The sequence below is a fragment of the Myxine glutinosa genome, chromosome 2, assembly GCF_964187855.1.
Source record: "Myxine glutinosa chromosome 2, kmMyxGlut1.1, whole genome shotgun sequence".
Taxonomy (NCBI): Eukaryota; Metazoa; Chordata; class Myxini; order Myxiniformes; family Myxinidae; genus Myxine; species Myxine glutinosa.
In genome coordinates, this window is record NC_136262.1 from 111934371 (window position 1) to 111950519 (window position 16149).

A 16149-nucleotide genomic window follows, 5' to 3' on the forward strand; every position below is an offset into this window, starting at 1 on the left:
GTAAATCTTGCCATTCTTGCCAGCTGGTGGGAAAACCTAATCAGAAAGTCCCTTCTGCACCTTTAAAACCTATTCCAGCTTTTGAAGAGCCATTCAGCCGTGTCATTATTGACTGTGTGGGCCCTTTACCTAAAACTAAGGCTGGACATCAGTATTTGCTGACCATCATGTGTGCTTCCACGAGATTCCCAGAAGCAGTGCCTCTTAGGAAAATTATTGCGGCAGTTATTGCGAAGGCCTTGATTAAATTTTTCACTTTGGTTGGCCTACCTAAGGTCATCCAGTCTGATCAGGGTTCCAATTTCATGTCAACGCTTTTTCAGCAAGTGGTACACCTGTTGTGATTGGAGCAAGTAAGATCAAGTACTTACCATCCCGAGAGCCAAGGGGCCTTGGAAAGGTTTCACCAGACATTGAAGAATATGATCAGAACGTACTGTTTGGAATGTGACAAGGATTGGGATGAGGGAATACCCTTATTGTTGTTTGCTACGAGGGAATCTGTTCAGGAGTCATTGGGATTCAGTCCTTTTGAACTTGTGTTTGGACACGCAGTTCGAGGACCATTGAAATTGGTGAAAGAACAGTGGCTACAGGAGGAGTCGCAGTCAACAGTGGTAGAGTATGTGTCAACGGTTAGGCACAGATTGGCAAAGGCTTGTGAAGTTGCGAGAGGAAACTTGAAAGTGACACAGGATAAAATGAAAGTGAGACATGACAAGAAATCTCAGATAAGAAATTTCAGTCCTGAGGACTGAGTGTTAGTGTTGCTTCCTGTTCCAGGTCAGCCACTACAGGCTAGATATTTTGGTCCCTATGCAATCGAAAGGAGGGTGAATGAAACAGATTACGTGGTGACAACTCCCGACCGACGGAAAAAGCGGCAGCTGTGTCATGTCAACCGACTGAAGAAATATTATGAGAGGAAGCCTGTGGGAAAAATGGTTCCTGTCTCACCTGTCGTGCCTGTAGTCAGGGTGCAAGAGAATCCAGAGGTTGAGGCCGGTGTGAAGTTTGGTAACATTAGTGACCAGGCTTGTCCCAGATTGACGAACGCGGAGGTGTTGAGTAATTCAGACGAGAAATTAGGTCATCATGACGAGGGAACAACAAGGACAACTATCCAGCCTAATTTTTGAATTTACACATTTGTTCACAGATGTACCTGGTCGTACTGACTTGGTATATCATGATATTGAGGTGGGGGAAGCCACTCCTGTGAAGCAACACCCCTATCGGATGAACCCTGTGAAGATGGATTGTCTTCGGAAGGAGGTTCAGTATATGTTGGAGAATGACATCATCCAATCAAGCAGCAGTGAATGGAGCTCATCATGTGTGTTGGTTCCAAAACCCGATGGCAGTTTTCGCTGTTGTACGGATTTAAAACGGGTTAATGCAGTGACCAAGACCGACTCATATCCCATCCCGAGGATTGATGACTGTATTGATAGAATAGACCCAGCTAAATTTGTAACTAAGTTTGACTTGCTGAAAGGGTATTGGCAGAATCCTCTTACTGATAGAGCCAAGGAAATCTCGGCTTTAGTCACACCAAATGGGTTGTATCAGTACAAGGTTCTTCCCTTTGGATTGAAAAACGGGCCTGCTACATTTCAACGGCTGATTAATAAGCTTATTGCAGGCCTTGAGGGGGTGGAGGCTTATCTGGATGATGTCATCATCCACACTATGACCATGGAAGATCATATTAAACAAATTCATGCATTTTTCAAGAAACTGACCGAGGCAGGGTTGACTTATCAACTTATCTAAGAGTGAGTTTGTAAAAGCACGGGTGGTGTTCCTCGGCCATGTAGTAGGTCAGGGTCAGGTGCAACCGGTGACAGCCAAAATAGAAGCCATTGATCGCTTCCGAGTTCCAAAAGGGAAGAAGGAGCTTATGAGATTCTTGGGTATGGCTGGTTGGTACCGGCGGTTCTGCAGGAATTTTTCTGATGTGGTAGTCCCTTTAACGAATTTGCTGAGGGAAGGGACCAAGTTTGTTTGGGATGACAAATGCCAGGCTGCCTTTGCCCACGTCAAAGCAATATTAATGAGCTCTCCTGTCCTAGCAGCGCCGGATTTTCAAGAACCTTTCAAGTTGGCCATTGATGCAAGTGATGTGGGGGCTGGGGCAGTTCTATTACAGGAAGATGACGATGGCGTGGATCACCCTGTGTGCTACTTTTCGAAAAAGTTTAACAAACATCAGGCAAATTATGCCACTGTGGAAAAAGAGACCCTTGCTCTCCTGCTAGCGCTTCAGCATTATGAGGTGTATCTGGGAACTACTACCTTTTCAATAAAAGTCTTCACTGATCACAACCCCTTAACTTTCATTTAAAAATTGAAAAATAAAAATCAGAGGTTGATGAGATGGAGTTTGTCTTTGCAGGAGTTCAACTTGGAAATTGAGCATGTAAAGGGCAGGGCCAATGTCATTGCCGATGCTTTATCCAGAGTGAACGTCATTGCCGATGCTTTATCCAGAGTGAACTAACTTAAAAAATTCCTGTAGGTTGTTTGGAAGTTTTGTTGCTTTCTTCTGGGGAATATTAATTATTGTTGCTCACGTGAGTTGATCAGCCATAGGTTGATTGGTTGTGTTTGGGTGTGAGTTTTACTTTTGTTTGTTAAAGAGGGTTTTTGCATGAAAAGAAAGTTTTCACTATGTTCAAACTTTCTTTCTTGAGGGTGGGGAGTGTTACGGATTAGTCACGTCCGTCTTTGTGGTTGCCATCCACTTGAAGCATTTTTAGTTTCATGTACTATTATTGTTACAGTTTGAGTGTGAAATGGGGATAAATGTCTTCAAAGGTAAAAATAATGTCTCAGAAGGAAAACGAGATGGGTGAGGGCGAAAACGGAAGAAGAAGAAGCGGCGGGCAAGCGGATCAAGTGAGATCGGGAAAGGAAGGCCTATCTGCTTCGAGGTGTCGAGCGGAAGCTGGTGGACATTGGTCACAAGCGAATATTGGTTTCCCCGGGAAAGGGATTCCTGTGACAGTGTCGTTATTGCTGTGGCAAATAAACCTGCGTGACGGGTTTTGCTTTTGGTTCCGAAAGTGAATCATCGCTGAAGAGCAGGTACGCCTCCATTACGGGCCCGTCCGCCATTTCACCTCGCACCAGCCATTCGCCTGGTTCTCATGTATGTCGTGGATTTCGCTTGGGAACTCGCGGTTCTTCGCGGTTCTCCGCTTGGGAGCCGCTGATCGTTCATGTCAGTGTCATTGTCTGGTGAACCGAAGGTGTGAATTCCCAGTCGCCTTTTGGGTGAACTTTTACCGGACAGACGTCGGCCCGACACCTCACCAAGCGGCTCTTCTGCAGCATCGACTGTTAGCCGTTCTGGGTTCAGGTCTCAGTACGACCTTTTTTTGTGATCGCGAGAGCCAAGGGGATCGACTTTGGCCTGGTATCGTGACACAGTGACTTTGGGGGATGTTACCGATTGCTCGCATGCGAATACCGTGAGTTATTGATTCAGGAAATTGGTGGTACCATCATAAAAATTATACGGTGTTTTCTGTGCAAGTGAGGTTTTCTTGTACATGCGTTACTTGTTATTATTGTGTGGTTTTAATACAATACTTGGTTTTTGTAACAATTGATTGGTGTGGTTTCACCATTGGTTATTGGCACACATAATAGCACATCTTTCTGCCATGACTCCTTTCGGGGCTCGGAGGTACACCGTGGCCGGGGTTTGGGGAGGAGCACGTAACAATACACACACACATACACATGCATAAAGTACATCAAAACAACAACCCCAAAGGTTTTCCTTGAAACAGGACTTTATTTGGCGATCGATGTACTTTCTACTTTTTGAAGGCAGGATATAAATTCAGCAACCTATAGCAGGATGAGAGAGCAGGGCCATATTCTTTTAATAATGATCTTTGTTTCATAACGATGATTTGTTTTGCCTTCATAACTCTGGAGATTTCACCTCGCGGAGTATCCAGGCACAACTGTGGAAGTCTTCATGTCAATCCGCTGGTTAATTATTTTCTTTGCACTAAATAAAGTTACACTTTGGGGCACATGCCTTAATCTTTTATTCACTCAATATAATTGTTGGAACAGAAGAAAAAGTGAAGTTTAATGCTTTGGTAATATGGAGAAGAAGGGACAGCCCTGCTTTAAGCTTAGTTATAAGAATCGCTAATGTTAAATTTTTCAGATTTCATTACAGATTTCGATACTTATTTAGTGTATGGGATCCGATCCTCAAATCTGAATCCAGATTTCGATTATATACTTTAATTAGTCCATGAGAGGTCATGGTGGTTCCAAAGCAAGGCACATTTGAATAGGCCAAAACAAAATAGCTGCTTTAATAACCCAGTGATGTGACAGATGGCTGACCAAAATGGTGCACTGCCATTTTGGTAAGCCTGATTTATTTATATATTTTTTGTGATTAGCACCCCCTTGGCCTAAAGGGTCTTCAAAAGGGGTGTTTAAACACACCCAAACACCCAGTTTCTATTCATGCACTCCGTTGGAGTTCAGTAAGTATGCATGCAAAGTTTGGGGCTGCTACGTTTCATGGTTTTGGAGTTATGGAGGAGATGCACACACACACACACACACACACACACACACACACACACACACACACACACACACTGCCTTTTGGTATTATAGATGCACTGTCATGGAACAACATTACACCCAAAATATGACAACATAACTGTTTGTACGTTATGGGTGTAATGTTGGTCCATGACATGTGGTGTGTATGTTGTGGGTTTAATGTTGGTCCATGACATGCAGTGTGTATGTTTTGGGTGTAATGTTGGTCCATGACATGCAGTGTGTATGTTTTGGGTGTAGTGTTGGTCCATGACAGTGTTTGTTTTGGGTGTAATGTTGGTAAATGACAGTGTTTGTTTTGGGTGTAATGTTGGTATATGACAGTTTGTTTTGGGTGTAATGTTGGTATATGACAGTGTTTGTTTTGGGTGTAATGTTGGTATATGACAGTGTTTGTTTTGGGTATAATGTTGGTCCATGACAGTGTTTGTTTTGGGTGTAATGTTGGTGCCTGAGAGTGTTTGTTTTGGGTGTAATGTTGGTCCATGACAGTTTGTTTTTGGGTGTAATGTTGGTGCCTGACAGTGTTTGTTTTGGGTGTAATGTTGGCGCCTGACAGTGTTTGTTTTGGGTGTAATGTTGGTACATGACAGTGTTTGTTTTGGGTGTAATGTTGGTCCTTGACAGTGTTTGTTTTGGGTGTAATGTTGGTGCTTGACAGTGTTTGTTTTGGGTGTAATGTTGGTCCATGACAGTGTTTGTTTTGGGTGTAATGTTGGTCCTTGACAGTGTTTGTTTTGGGTGTAATGTTGGTCCACGACGGTTTGTTTTGGGTGTAATGTTGGTGCTTGACAGTGTTTGTTTTGGGTGTAATGTTGGTCCATGACAGTGTTTGTTTTGGGTGTAATGTTGGTCCATGACAGTGTTTGTTTTGGGTGTAATGTTGGTCCATGACAGTTTGTTTTGGGTGTAATGTTGGTCCACGACAGTTTGTTTTGGGTGTAATGTTGGTCCACGACAGTGTTTGTTTTGGGTGTAATGTTGGTCCACGACAGTTTGTTTTGGGTGTAATGTTGGTCCATGACAGTTTGTTTTGGGTGTAATGTTGGTCCACGACAGTTTGTTTTGGGTGTAATGTTGGTCCACGACAGTTTGTTTTGGGTGTAATGTTGGTCCATGACAGTTTGTTTTGGGTGTAATGTTGGTCCACGACAGTTTGTTTTGGGTGTAATGTTGGTCCACGACAGTTTGTTTTGGGTGTAATGTTGGTCCACGACAGTTTGTTTTGGGTGTAATGTTGGTCCATGACAGTGTTTGTTTTGGGTGTAATGTTGGTGCTTGACAGTGTTTGTTTTGGGTGTAATGTTGGTCCATGACAGTGTTTGTTTTGGGTGTAATGTTGGTCCTTGACAGTGTTTGTTTTGGGTGTAATGTTGGTGCTTGACAGTGTTTGTTTTGGGTGTAATGTTGGTCCATGACAGTGTTTGTTTTGGGTGTAATGTTGGTCCATGACAGTGTTTGTTTTGGGTGTAATGTTGGTCCATGACAGTGTTTGTTTTGGGTGTAATGTTGGTCCATGACAGTGTTTGTTTTGGGTGTAATGTTGGTCCATGACAGTGTTTGTTTTGGGTGTAATGTTGGTGCTTGACAGTGTTTGTTTTGGGTGTAATGTTGGTCCATGACAGTGTTTGTTTTGGGTGTAATGTTGGTCCTTGACAGTGTTTGTTTTGGGTGTAATGTTGGTGCTTGACAGTGTTTGTTTTGGGTGTAATGTTGGTCCATGACAGTGTTTGTTTTGGGTGTAATGTTGGTCCATGACAGTGTTTGTTTTGGGTGTAATGTTGGTCCATGACAGTGTTTGTTTTGGGTGTAATGTTGGTCCATGACAGTGTTTGTTTTGGGTGTAATGTTGGTGCTTGACAGTGTTTGTTTTGGGTGTAATGTTGGTCCATGACAGTGTTTGTTTTGGGTGTAATGTTGGTCCATGACAGTGTTTGTTTTGGGTGTAATGTTGGTGCTTGACAGTGTTTGTTTTGGGTGTAATGTTGGTCCATGACAGTGTTTGTTTTGGGTGTAATGTTGGTCCATGACAGTGTGTATGTCAAGGCAAAATGAATGTGGACAATGCAGCAAGTTATCTTTTCGTGATAAGCTAAAAGTGATGTGATGGGCTTCTGCTACACATCAAGGGAACACGATGACGTTGTGTTTAAAGTTTTTCTCCCCAGGGTTTTACAAGCACACAATATTGTTTTCAACTCGAACTTGCCTCAAATCAGTATCATGACCTTATGTTTGTTAATGTTTGGTAACATGTACATTGTGTCATTTACATATACAGAAGCGGAGCGATCAGATGTTTCATTGCTTGTGCGTATTTCAACAAATAGACAGAGAGATTGTGAGTGTTGATGAGAGGGGATGAAAGATGGCAGGGCAAGATGTGCCCTTGTGCCATCCATCATATGACCTTAACCCTTCCATTCCACCCCTCTATCCCTGGGTGTGGTTTTCCAGAAAGCAAGTTGCCGCCAGTCTTGATCCCTCAGCCAGAGCGCGTCCAGCCACCCGGCCGCCCGATGGTGCAGGCTGCCTCCCTGGCGGTGGCCCGTGCGGCCGCCCACCTACTTGGCCGGCCACTATTCCAGCATGTGGCAGCACTTAGGGATGGCAAGGCATGGCGAGGCACCGACATCACCATGCACTTCACATTCGCACTGATATCAGGAAGTATTTTGGATTGTTGCATGAGTCGAGATCACTGCAGATTTGTAATTGAGTCATTTACCTGGTCAGGTGATTGTTCACTGGTCCATGCCATGCCCTGTTATTGATGGTGCTTCTCCTGCAGTACAATAAGCTCTCAACAACTGGTTCGTGGTAACTGCTATAAATATTTCATGGGTGGTTTGGCTCATGGAACAACTGATTAATGTAGGACTGGCGGATGTACATCCTGACACTGGGAAGAAGAAGAAGAAGCAGATATGGGGGCCAACCATACAAAATATGGCTTGACGAATCATAGTTGGACAATGATGTTAGACGTGAGATGATGGTGAGTTGGAGGAGCAGAACTGAACAGAAGTTGGAATATGGTTCAACAGGTGGGAAAATAGGGGACAAAAGAGTGAACATGAACATCATCATCATCAGCAACCTGTTCTCGGTCCAGTGCAGATCGAAGGCCTCCCTTAACTCACTTTGGGGGGTATCTACTTACTCACCATGCTTGTCGTGGGTTGAATATATGGCGGCGCATAACGAGTTGGTGTGTTTCACTAATATAGGATCAAGAAGAATGAATTGCAGAGAGAGAGAGGGGGAGCCAGAGATGTGGGCCAATTTGTGAGCTTGGAAAACGAGGACCAAAAACCCCAACATGCTTTAGGCCCAACTGACACTCAAGTATAGGCCAAGGATCTATTTTTTTTCACTTTTATGGATAGGAAAGTAGCTGCAGAGTGTGGGGAGTTCATCAGAGCAGGTGATGCAGATTCTAGCAATGATGTTATATTGGTCCTCGTTGCAGATGAGGTGTTCTGTGAGTAACTATATGTCTCCTCACGTTATATTAAAGCATCCGTCCATCCTTGGCTCACTTCTCACTCCATGCAGGTCCTCACCGCAACTTCAAGGCTGCCCTGCCTGGCAGTGACTGTGATGTGCTGTAGACCAAGCAAGCCTGGGAAGCTTCTCCCCCTGAAGGAAGTCCTCATGCTGACCGTCCCAGGCATGGCTGCCACGAAGGTAAAGTTGCCCCTTCTCGTGGGTTGTTGTCCTTGGTAACTTCCATCATTGTTGTTTTATAACTGTATCCATGGTTGCATGTGCAAGCCGTGATTCACCTAGCGGCCGCTTCCCCAAAAGCCAAATTTGAGGCATGTTTTTATGGCCGGATGCCCTTCTTGATGCCACCACATTATCAGCCGTGGGCCTAGCCTTTGTCTAAACTAAAGAGACCGTCCACGTCCAAGGCAGCAGGGGGATTTGCAGTCAGAGTTTCCTTCTCCTAGGTCGATGCCTACCAAGGCTGAAGAGGTCCACCTACCCTGATTGGATTGGTGAGTGTCACAGAAGGTCCTCATAATGGAGGGCGATGCACACTACACCTCTAGGGTACCAACCTACCCCGAGATCCTCCAGACATTTGCCCAATGCCCTCAAGAGCACCGTTACCATGGTGCACCACGAGGAGGTAGTCTTTTACCCAGTACCCTCAAGAGCACCGTTACCATGATGCACCACGAGGAGGTAGTCTGAACGTCTTGGCAAGGGCAGAGGCAATGTACCGGAAGGAAGGGCTTACGCACCCGGCAGACCTATCCTTATGGCCTTGTTGTTGGTATTGTTTAAAAGGTGAACATGGGCTCTACCCACTCTACCCACTGTTCCACAAGACACGTCAAAGCTTGGAATCGCCTTCGCAATGTTGGAAACGCGTTCGATTAACATATTTGGTCAAACTGCTCAATGTTACAATTAATATTTTCAGGATTTCGTTTTCCCTTCTCCTGACCTTGTTGAGAAACCCTCATGATATGTGAGCACCATGTTTGTGATGAAGCATGTAAGATGTCATGTGTGTTTGGTGGTTTGGGGTGTGTTTTCAGGGCTTGCAGATGATCTGGGAGGTCCAGAAGCAGATGGTGAGGATTTTAAACAGCACGACCAAGGGTGGGGTGAGTGATCAGCAGCTCACCTCATGGTTTTGATTTTAGGTTATAAATCTCCAGTTGTACACAGCGTAACCTCCTACACTTCCTCTCGATGATGAAGAAAACATTTCCTCGTTTACTGCACCCATGTGTAACCCTCTGATGTACATTCCCTTGATGGTAAAGGCGTTGTCAAACTACCTGATAACCACACACCTTCAGGGGAGTAAAGAGGTCAGGGAAGAAGGATCCAAGGTGCTCGGGCCTCCCCTATCCTTGGATGGAGTACGGAGAGCATAATGACCTGCCCCGCACTCCTTTTACAGTGCTCCCCTCTAATTTCCCTCCACTCCTCTTTAGAAAAATTGTGGTTGTACCCCTGCATACTCCCACTTCCCTCACATCAAAAACAGCTTGAAGATAACCAGAATGGTCCGTTGCCTTCCCAATGGCCCGTGGCTGTGCAGTCTGGATGATCTGAGCCCGAGGAGCCTATTTTGAATCAAACTCAAGATCACTGACGTCATGCATATGCGGTGCAAGTCATGCATATGCGGTGCAAGTCATGCATATGCGGTGCAAGTCATGCATATGCGGTGCAAGTAATGCATATGCGGTACAAGTCATGCATATGCGGTGCAAGTCATGCATATGCGGTACAAGTCATGCATATGCGGTGCAAGTCATGCATATGCGGTGCAAGTCATGCATATGCGGTGCAAGTCATGCATATGCGGTGCAAGTCATGCATATGCGGTGCAAGTCATGCATATGCGGTGCAAGTCATGCATATGCGGTGCAAGTCATGCATATGCGGTGCAAGTCATGCATATGCGGTGCAAGTCATGCATATGCGGTGCAAGTCATGCATATGCGGTGCAAGTCATGCATATGCGGTACAAGTCATGCATATGCGGTACAAGTCATGCATATGTGGTGCAAGTCATGCATATGCGGTGCAAGTCATGCATATGTGGTGCAAGTCATGCATATGTGGTGCAAGTCATGCATATGTGGTGCAAGTCATGCATATGCGGTACAAGTCATGCATATGCGGTACAAGTCATGCATATGCGGTACAAGTCATGCATATGTGGTGCAAGTCATGCATATGCGGTGCAAGTCATGCATATGTGGTGCAAGTCATGCATATGTGGTGCAAGTCATGCATATGTGGTGCAAGTCATGCATATGTGGTGCAAGTCATGCATATGCGGTACAAGTCATGCATATGCAGTACAAATCATGCATATGCGGTGCAAGTCATGCATATGTGGTGCAAGTCATGCATATGTGGTGCAAGTCATGCATATGTGGTGCAAGTCATGCATATGTGGTGCAAGTCATGCATATGTGGTGCAAGTCATGCATATGTGGTGCAAGTCATGCATATGTGGTGCAAGTCATGCATATGCGGTGCAATTCATGCATATGCGGTACAAGTCATGCATATGCGGTACAAGTCATGCATATGTGGTGCAAGTCATGCATATGCGGTGCACGTCATGCATATGTGGTGCAAGTCATGCATATGTGGTGCAAGTCATGCATATGTGGTGCAAGTCATGCATATGTGGTGCAAGTCATGCATATGTGGTGCAAGTCATACATATGTGGTGCAAGTCATGCATATGCGGTGCAAGTCATGCATATGCGGTATAAATCATGCATATGCGGTACAAGTCATGCATATGCGGTGCAAGTCATGCATATGCGGTGCAAGTCATGCATATGCGGTGCAAGTCATGCATATGCGGTGCAAGTCATGCATATGCGGTGCAAGTCATGCATATGCGGTGCAAGTCATGCATATGCGGTGCAAGTCATGCATATGCGGTGCAAGTCATGCATATGCGGTGCAAGTCATGCATATGCGGTGCAAGTCATGCATATGCGGTGCAAGTCATGCATATGCGGTGCAAGTCATGCATATGCGGTGCAAGTCATGCATATGCGGTGCAAGTCATGCATATGCGGTGCACGTCATGCATATGCGGTGCACGTCATGCATATGCGGTGCAAGTCATGCATATGCGGTGCAAGTCATGCATATGCGGTGCAATTCATGCATATGCGGTACAAGTCATGCATATGCGGTGCAATTCATGCATATGCGGTACAAGTCATGCATATGTGGTGCAAGTCATGCATATGCGGTGCAAGTCATGCATATGCGGTGCAAGTCATGCATATGCGGTGCAAGTCATGCATATGCGGTGCAAGTCATGCATATGCGGTGCAAGTCATGCATATGCGGTGCAAGTCATGCATATGCGGTGCAAGTCATGCATATGTGGTGCAAGTCATGCATATGTGGTGCAAGTCATGCATATGTGGTGCAAGTCATGCATATGTGGTGCAAGTCATGCATATGTGGTGCAAGTCATGCATATGTGGTGCAAGTCATGCATATGCGGTGCAAGTCATGCATATGCGGTGCAAGTCATGCATATGCGGTGCAAGTCATGCATATGCGGTGCAAGTCATGCATATGCGGTGCAAGTCATGCATATGCGGTGCAAGTCATGCATATGCGGTGCAAGTCATGCATATGTGGTGCAAGTCATGCATATGCGGTGCAAGTCATGCATATGCGGTGCAAGTCATGCATATGCGGTGCAAGTCATGCATATGCGGTGCAAGTCATGCATATGCGGTGCAAGTCATGCATATGCGGTGCAAGTCATGCACATGCGGTGCAAGTCATGCACATGCGGTGCAAGTCATGCATATGCGGTGCAAGTCATGCATATGCGGTACACGTCATGCATATGTGGTGCAAGTCATGCATATGTGGTGCAAGTCATGCATATGTGGTGCAAGTCATGCATATGTGGTGCAAGTCATGCATATGCGGTACAAGTCATGCATATGTGGTGCAAGTCATGCATATGCGGTGCAAGTCATGCATATGCGGTGCAAGTCATGCATATGCGGTGCAAGTCATGCATATGTGGTGCAAGTCATGCATATGTGGTGCAAGTCATGCATATGTGGTGCAAGTCATGCATATGTGGTGCAAGTCATGCATATGTGGTGCAAGTCATGCATATGTGGTGCAAGTCATGCATATGTGGTGCAAGTCATGCATATGTGGTGCAAGTCATGCATATGTGGTGCAAGTCATGCATATGTGGTGCAAGTCATGCATATGTGGTGCAAGTCATGCATATGTGGTGCAAGTCATGCATATGTGGTGCAAGTCATGCATATGCGGTGCACGTCATGCATATGCGGTACAAGTCATGCATATGCGGTGCAAGTCATGCATATGCGGTGCAAGTCATGCATATGCGGTGCAAGTCATGCATATGCGGTGCAAGTCATGCATATGCGGTGCAAGTCATGCATATGCGGTGCAAGTCATGCATATGCGGTGCAAGTCATGCATATGCGGTGCAAGTCATGCATATGCGGTGCAAGTCATGCATATGCGGTGCAAGTCATGCACATGCAGTGCAAGTCATGCATATGCGGTGCAGTCCCATAAAATAGCAAGGCATTCCCATCATAACGAATGAACCGGAGTTGCTGAGCCAATCAATCTTTTCATAATGGTTAAGTCGATAACACTTGGAAACCACGACCAGTCGAAGATGCAGCTCGATCCTTACCCAGAGACCCCCTTACCCAGAGACCTCCTTACCCAGAGACCTCCTTACCCAGAGACCGAATCACAGTTTAGAAACCCAAATTACACAGTGATAATCAGTTATGAAATGTTTGCTTTGACAACAATGGCGTTAGGTAATGCATCATTGCATCACTTTTTCAATGTGACGTCACTTTGATCACTCTCTCCCGCCATTCTCCCCTGGACAGTTCCAAGGAGGTGCGGTGGAGTTGTCCCCTTCCATGATCCCGGTCGATCGCCTTGAGCAAGCGATGGACCTGCTTCTGGAAGCCAGCAAGGCAACGGGATTCGTACCTGGAACCGACTTCCACATAGGCATTGACTGTGCCGCTCATGAAATCTACGACATTGTACGTTATGTGGTTGCACCCCACTGCCTTAGTGTGGTTACTTCACTAAATCTGCCACCGCCAAGTGGAACATAGGGTGGCCTGGCTGGCATTGCCATGTTAGCACATGATCTATGATGATTGGGATCTTGGGGTGAAAAGTCCATTCTCTACATGTCTTTCGATTAAGCCTGGTCAGGGAAGTTAGCGGTTCGGGTTCTGGGTTGGGATCCTAGATGCTGGGTTGGGATCCTAGATGCTGGGTTGGGATCCTAGATGCTGGGTTGGGATCCTAGATGCTGGGTTGGGATCCTAGATGCTGGGTTGGGGTCCTAGATGCTGGGTTGGGGTCCTAGATGCTGGGTTGCGATCCTAGATGCTGGGTTGGGATCCTAGATGCTGGGTTGGGATCCTAGATGCTGGGTTGGGATCCTAGATGCTGGGTTGGTATCATAGATTCTGGGTTGGGATCCTAGATGCTGGGTTGGGATCCTAGATGCTGGGTTGGGATCCTAGATGCTGGGTTGGGATCCTCGATGCTGGGTTGGGATCCTAGATGCTGGGTTGGGATCCTAGATGCTGGGTTGGGATCCTGGATGCTGGGTTGGGGTCCTAGATGCTGGGTTGGGATCCTAGATGCTGGGTTGGGATCCTAGATGCTGGGTTGGGATCCTAGATGCTGGGTTGGGGTCCGAGATGCTGGGTTGGGATCCTAGATGCTGGGTTAGGATCCTAGATGCTGGGTTGGGATCCTAGATGCTGGGTTGGGATCCTAGATGCTGGGTTAGGATCCTAGATGCTGGGTTGGGATCCTAGATGCTGGGTTGGGATCCTAGATGCTGGGTTGGGATCCTAGATGCTGGGTTGGGATCCCAGATGCTGGGTTAGGATCCGAGATGCTTGGTTGGGATCCTAGATGCTGGGTTGTAATCCTAGATTCTGGGTTGGGATCCTAGATGCTGGGTTGGGATCCTAGATGCTGGGTTGGGATCCTAGATGCTGGGTTGGGATCCTAGATGCTGGGTTGGTATCCCAGATGCTGCGTTGGGATCCTAGATGCTGGGTTGGGATCCTAGATGCTGGGTTGGGATCCTAGATGCTGGGTTGGGATCCTAGATGCTGGGTTGGGATCCTAGATGCTGGGTTAGGATCCTAGATGCTGGGTTGGTATCCTAGATGCTGGGTTGGTATCCTAGATGCTGGGTTGGTATCCTAGATGCTGGGTTGGGATCCTAGATGCTGGGTTGTCATCCTAGATGCTGGGTTGGGATCCTAGATGCTGGGTTGGTATCCTAGATGCTGGGTTGGGATCCTAGATGCTGGGTTGGGATCCTAGATGCTGGGTTGGGATCCTAGATGCTGGGTTGGGATCCTAGATGCTGGGTTGGGATCCTAGATGGTGGGTTGTGATCCTAGATGCTGGGTTGGGATCCTAGATGCTGGGTTGGGATCCTAGATGCTGGGTTGGGATCCTAGATGCTGGGTTAGGATCCGAGATGCTGGGTTGGTATCCTAGATGCTGGGTTGGGATCCTAGATGCTGGGTTGGGATCCTAGATGCTGGGTTGGGATCCTAGATGCTGGGTTCGGATCCTAGATGCTGGGTTGGGATCCTAGATTCTGGGTTGGGATCCTAGATGCTGGATTGGGATCCTAGATTCTGGGTTGGGATCCTAGATGCTGGGTTGTGGTCCTAGATGCTGGGTTGGGATCCTAGATGCTGGGTTAGGATCCGAGATTCTGGGTTGGTATCCTAGATGCTGGGTTGGGATCCTAGATGCTGGTTTGGGATCCTAGATGCTGGGTTGGGATCCTAGATGCTGGGTTGGGATCCTAGATGCTGGGTTGGGATCCTAGATGCTGGGTTGGGATCCTAGATGCTGGCTTGGGATCCTAGATTCTGGGTTGGGATCCTAGATGCTGGGTTGGGATCCTAGATGCTGGGTTGGGATCCTAGATGCTGGGTTGGGATCCTAGATGCTGGGTTGGGATCCTAGATGCTGGGTTGGGATCCTAGATGCTGGGTTGGGGTCCTAGATGCAGGGTTGGGGTCCTAGATGCAGGGTTGGGGTCCTAGATGCTGGGTTGGGGTCCTAAATGCTGGGCTGGGATCCTAGATGCTGGGTTGGGATCCTAGATGCTGGGTTGGGATCCTAGATGCTGGGTTGGGATCCTAGATGCTGGGTTGGGATCCTAGATGCTGGGTTGGGATCCTAGATTCTGGGTTGGGATCCTAGATGCTGGGTTGGGATCCAAGATGCTGGGTTGGGATCCAAGATGCTGGGTTGGGGTCCTAAATGCAGGGTTGGGGTCCTAGATGCTGGGTTGGGGTCCTAGATGCTGGGTTGGGGTCCTAGATGCTGGGTTGGGATCCTAGATGCTGGGTTGGGATCCTAGATGCTGGGTTGGGATCCTAGATGCTGGGTTGGGATCCTAGATGCTGGGTTGGGATCCTAGATGCTGGGTTGGGATCCTAGATGCTGGGTTGGGATCCTAGATTCTGGGTTCGAATCCTGGTCGATCGTTGAATTAACGCCAGTGGGGTTGACTCACCGTGTCATCCTTCCGAGGTCGGCAAATTGAGTACCAGTTCACTGGTAATTCCCTGCATGTTGCAAGAGGCGACTAACAGGGTTGGTGGCAGAAAGGGCATCCTGCCGCAAAGCATTGCTTCAAAAAGGAGACCATGGTGCACAAAAACGTCCAACCCCCACTGCGGGGAAAAATGGCGTCTAAAGGTTGTTCTACATGTCTTTCAATTCATGGACACCTTGCCCTACATACTGTCATGTGACTCCCCCTCGGTTAAGACCGGGGAAATCGCGAATGGCAATCGAGCTTAATGAGGCATTTCCAATGAATGGTGGACGATACGCGAGCAGGGGGGTTTGGGGGAGAATGCCGCTTACCTTCACAGCCCCGACAATGTCTTCTCCCTGTGGAAATTAACTCAACCCAAGACGGATGTAAAATGTGCAAAA

The 16149-nt window shown here is 47.0% G+C and overlaps 1 protein-coding gene across 1 annotated transcript in view; it reads left to right on the forward strand.

Moving 5' to 3' along the window:
• ENO4 (enolase 4) overlaps positions 1-16149 on the forward strand; it is a 45516-nt gene that overhangs the window by 12302 nt on the left and 17065 nt on the right. The window contains exons 5-8 of the mRNA XM_068109305.2: positions 7998-8085; positions 8167-8298; positions 9162-9230; positions 13029-13190. Coding sequence (XP_067965406.2) covers positions 7998-8085; positions 8167-8298; positions 9162-9230; positions 13029-13190 — 451 coding nt within the window. The remainder of the gene's footprint in view (positions 1-7997; positions 8086-8166; positions 8299-9161; positions 9231-13028; positions 13191-16149) is intronic.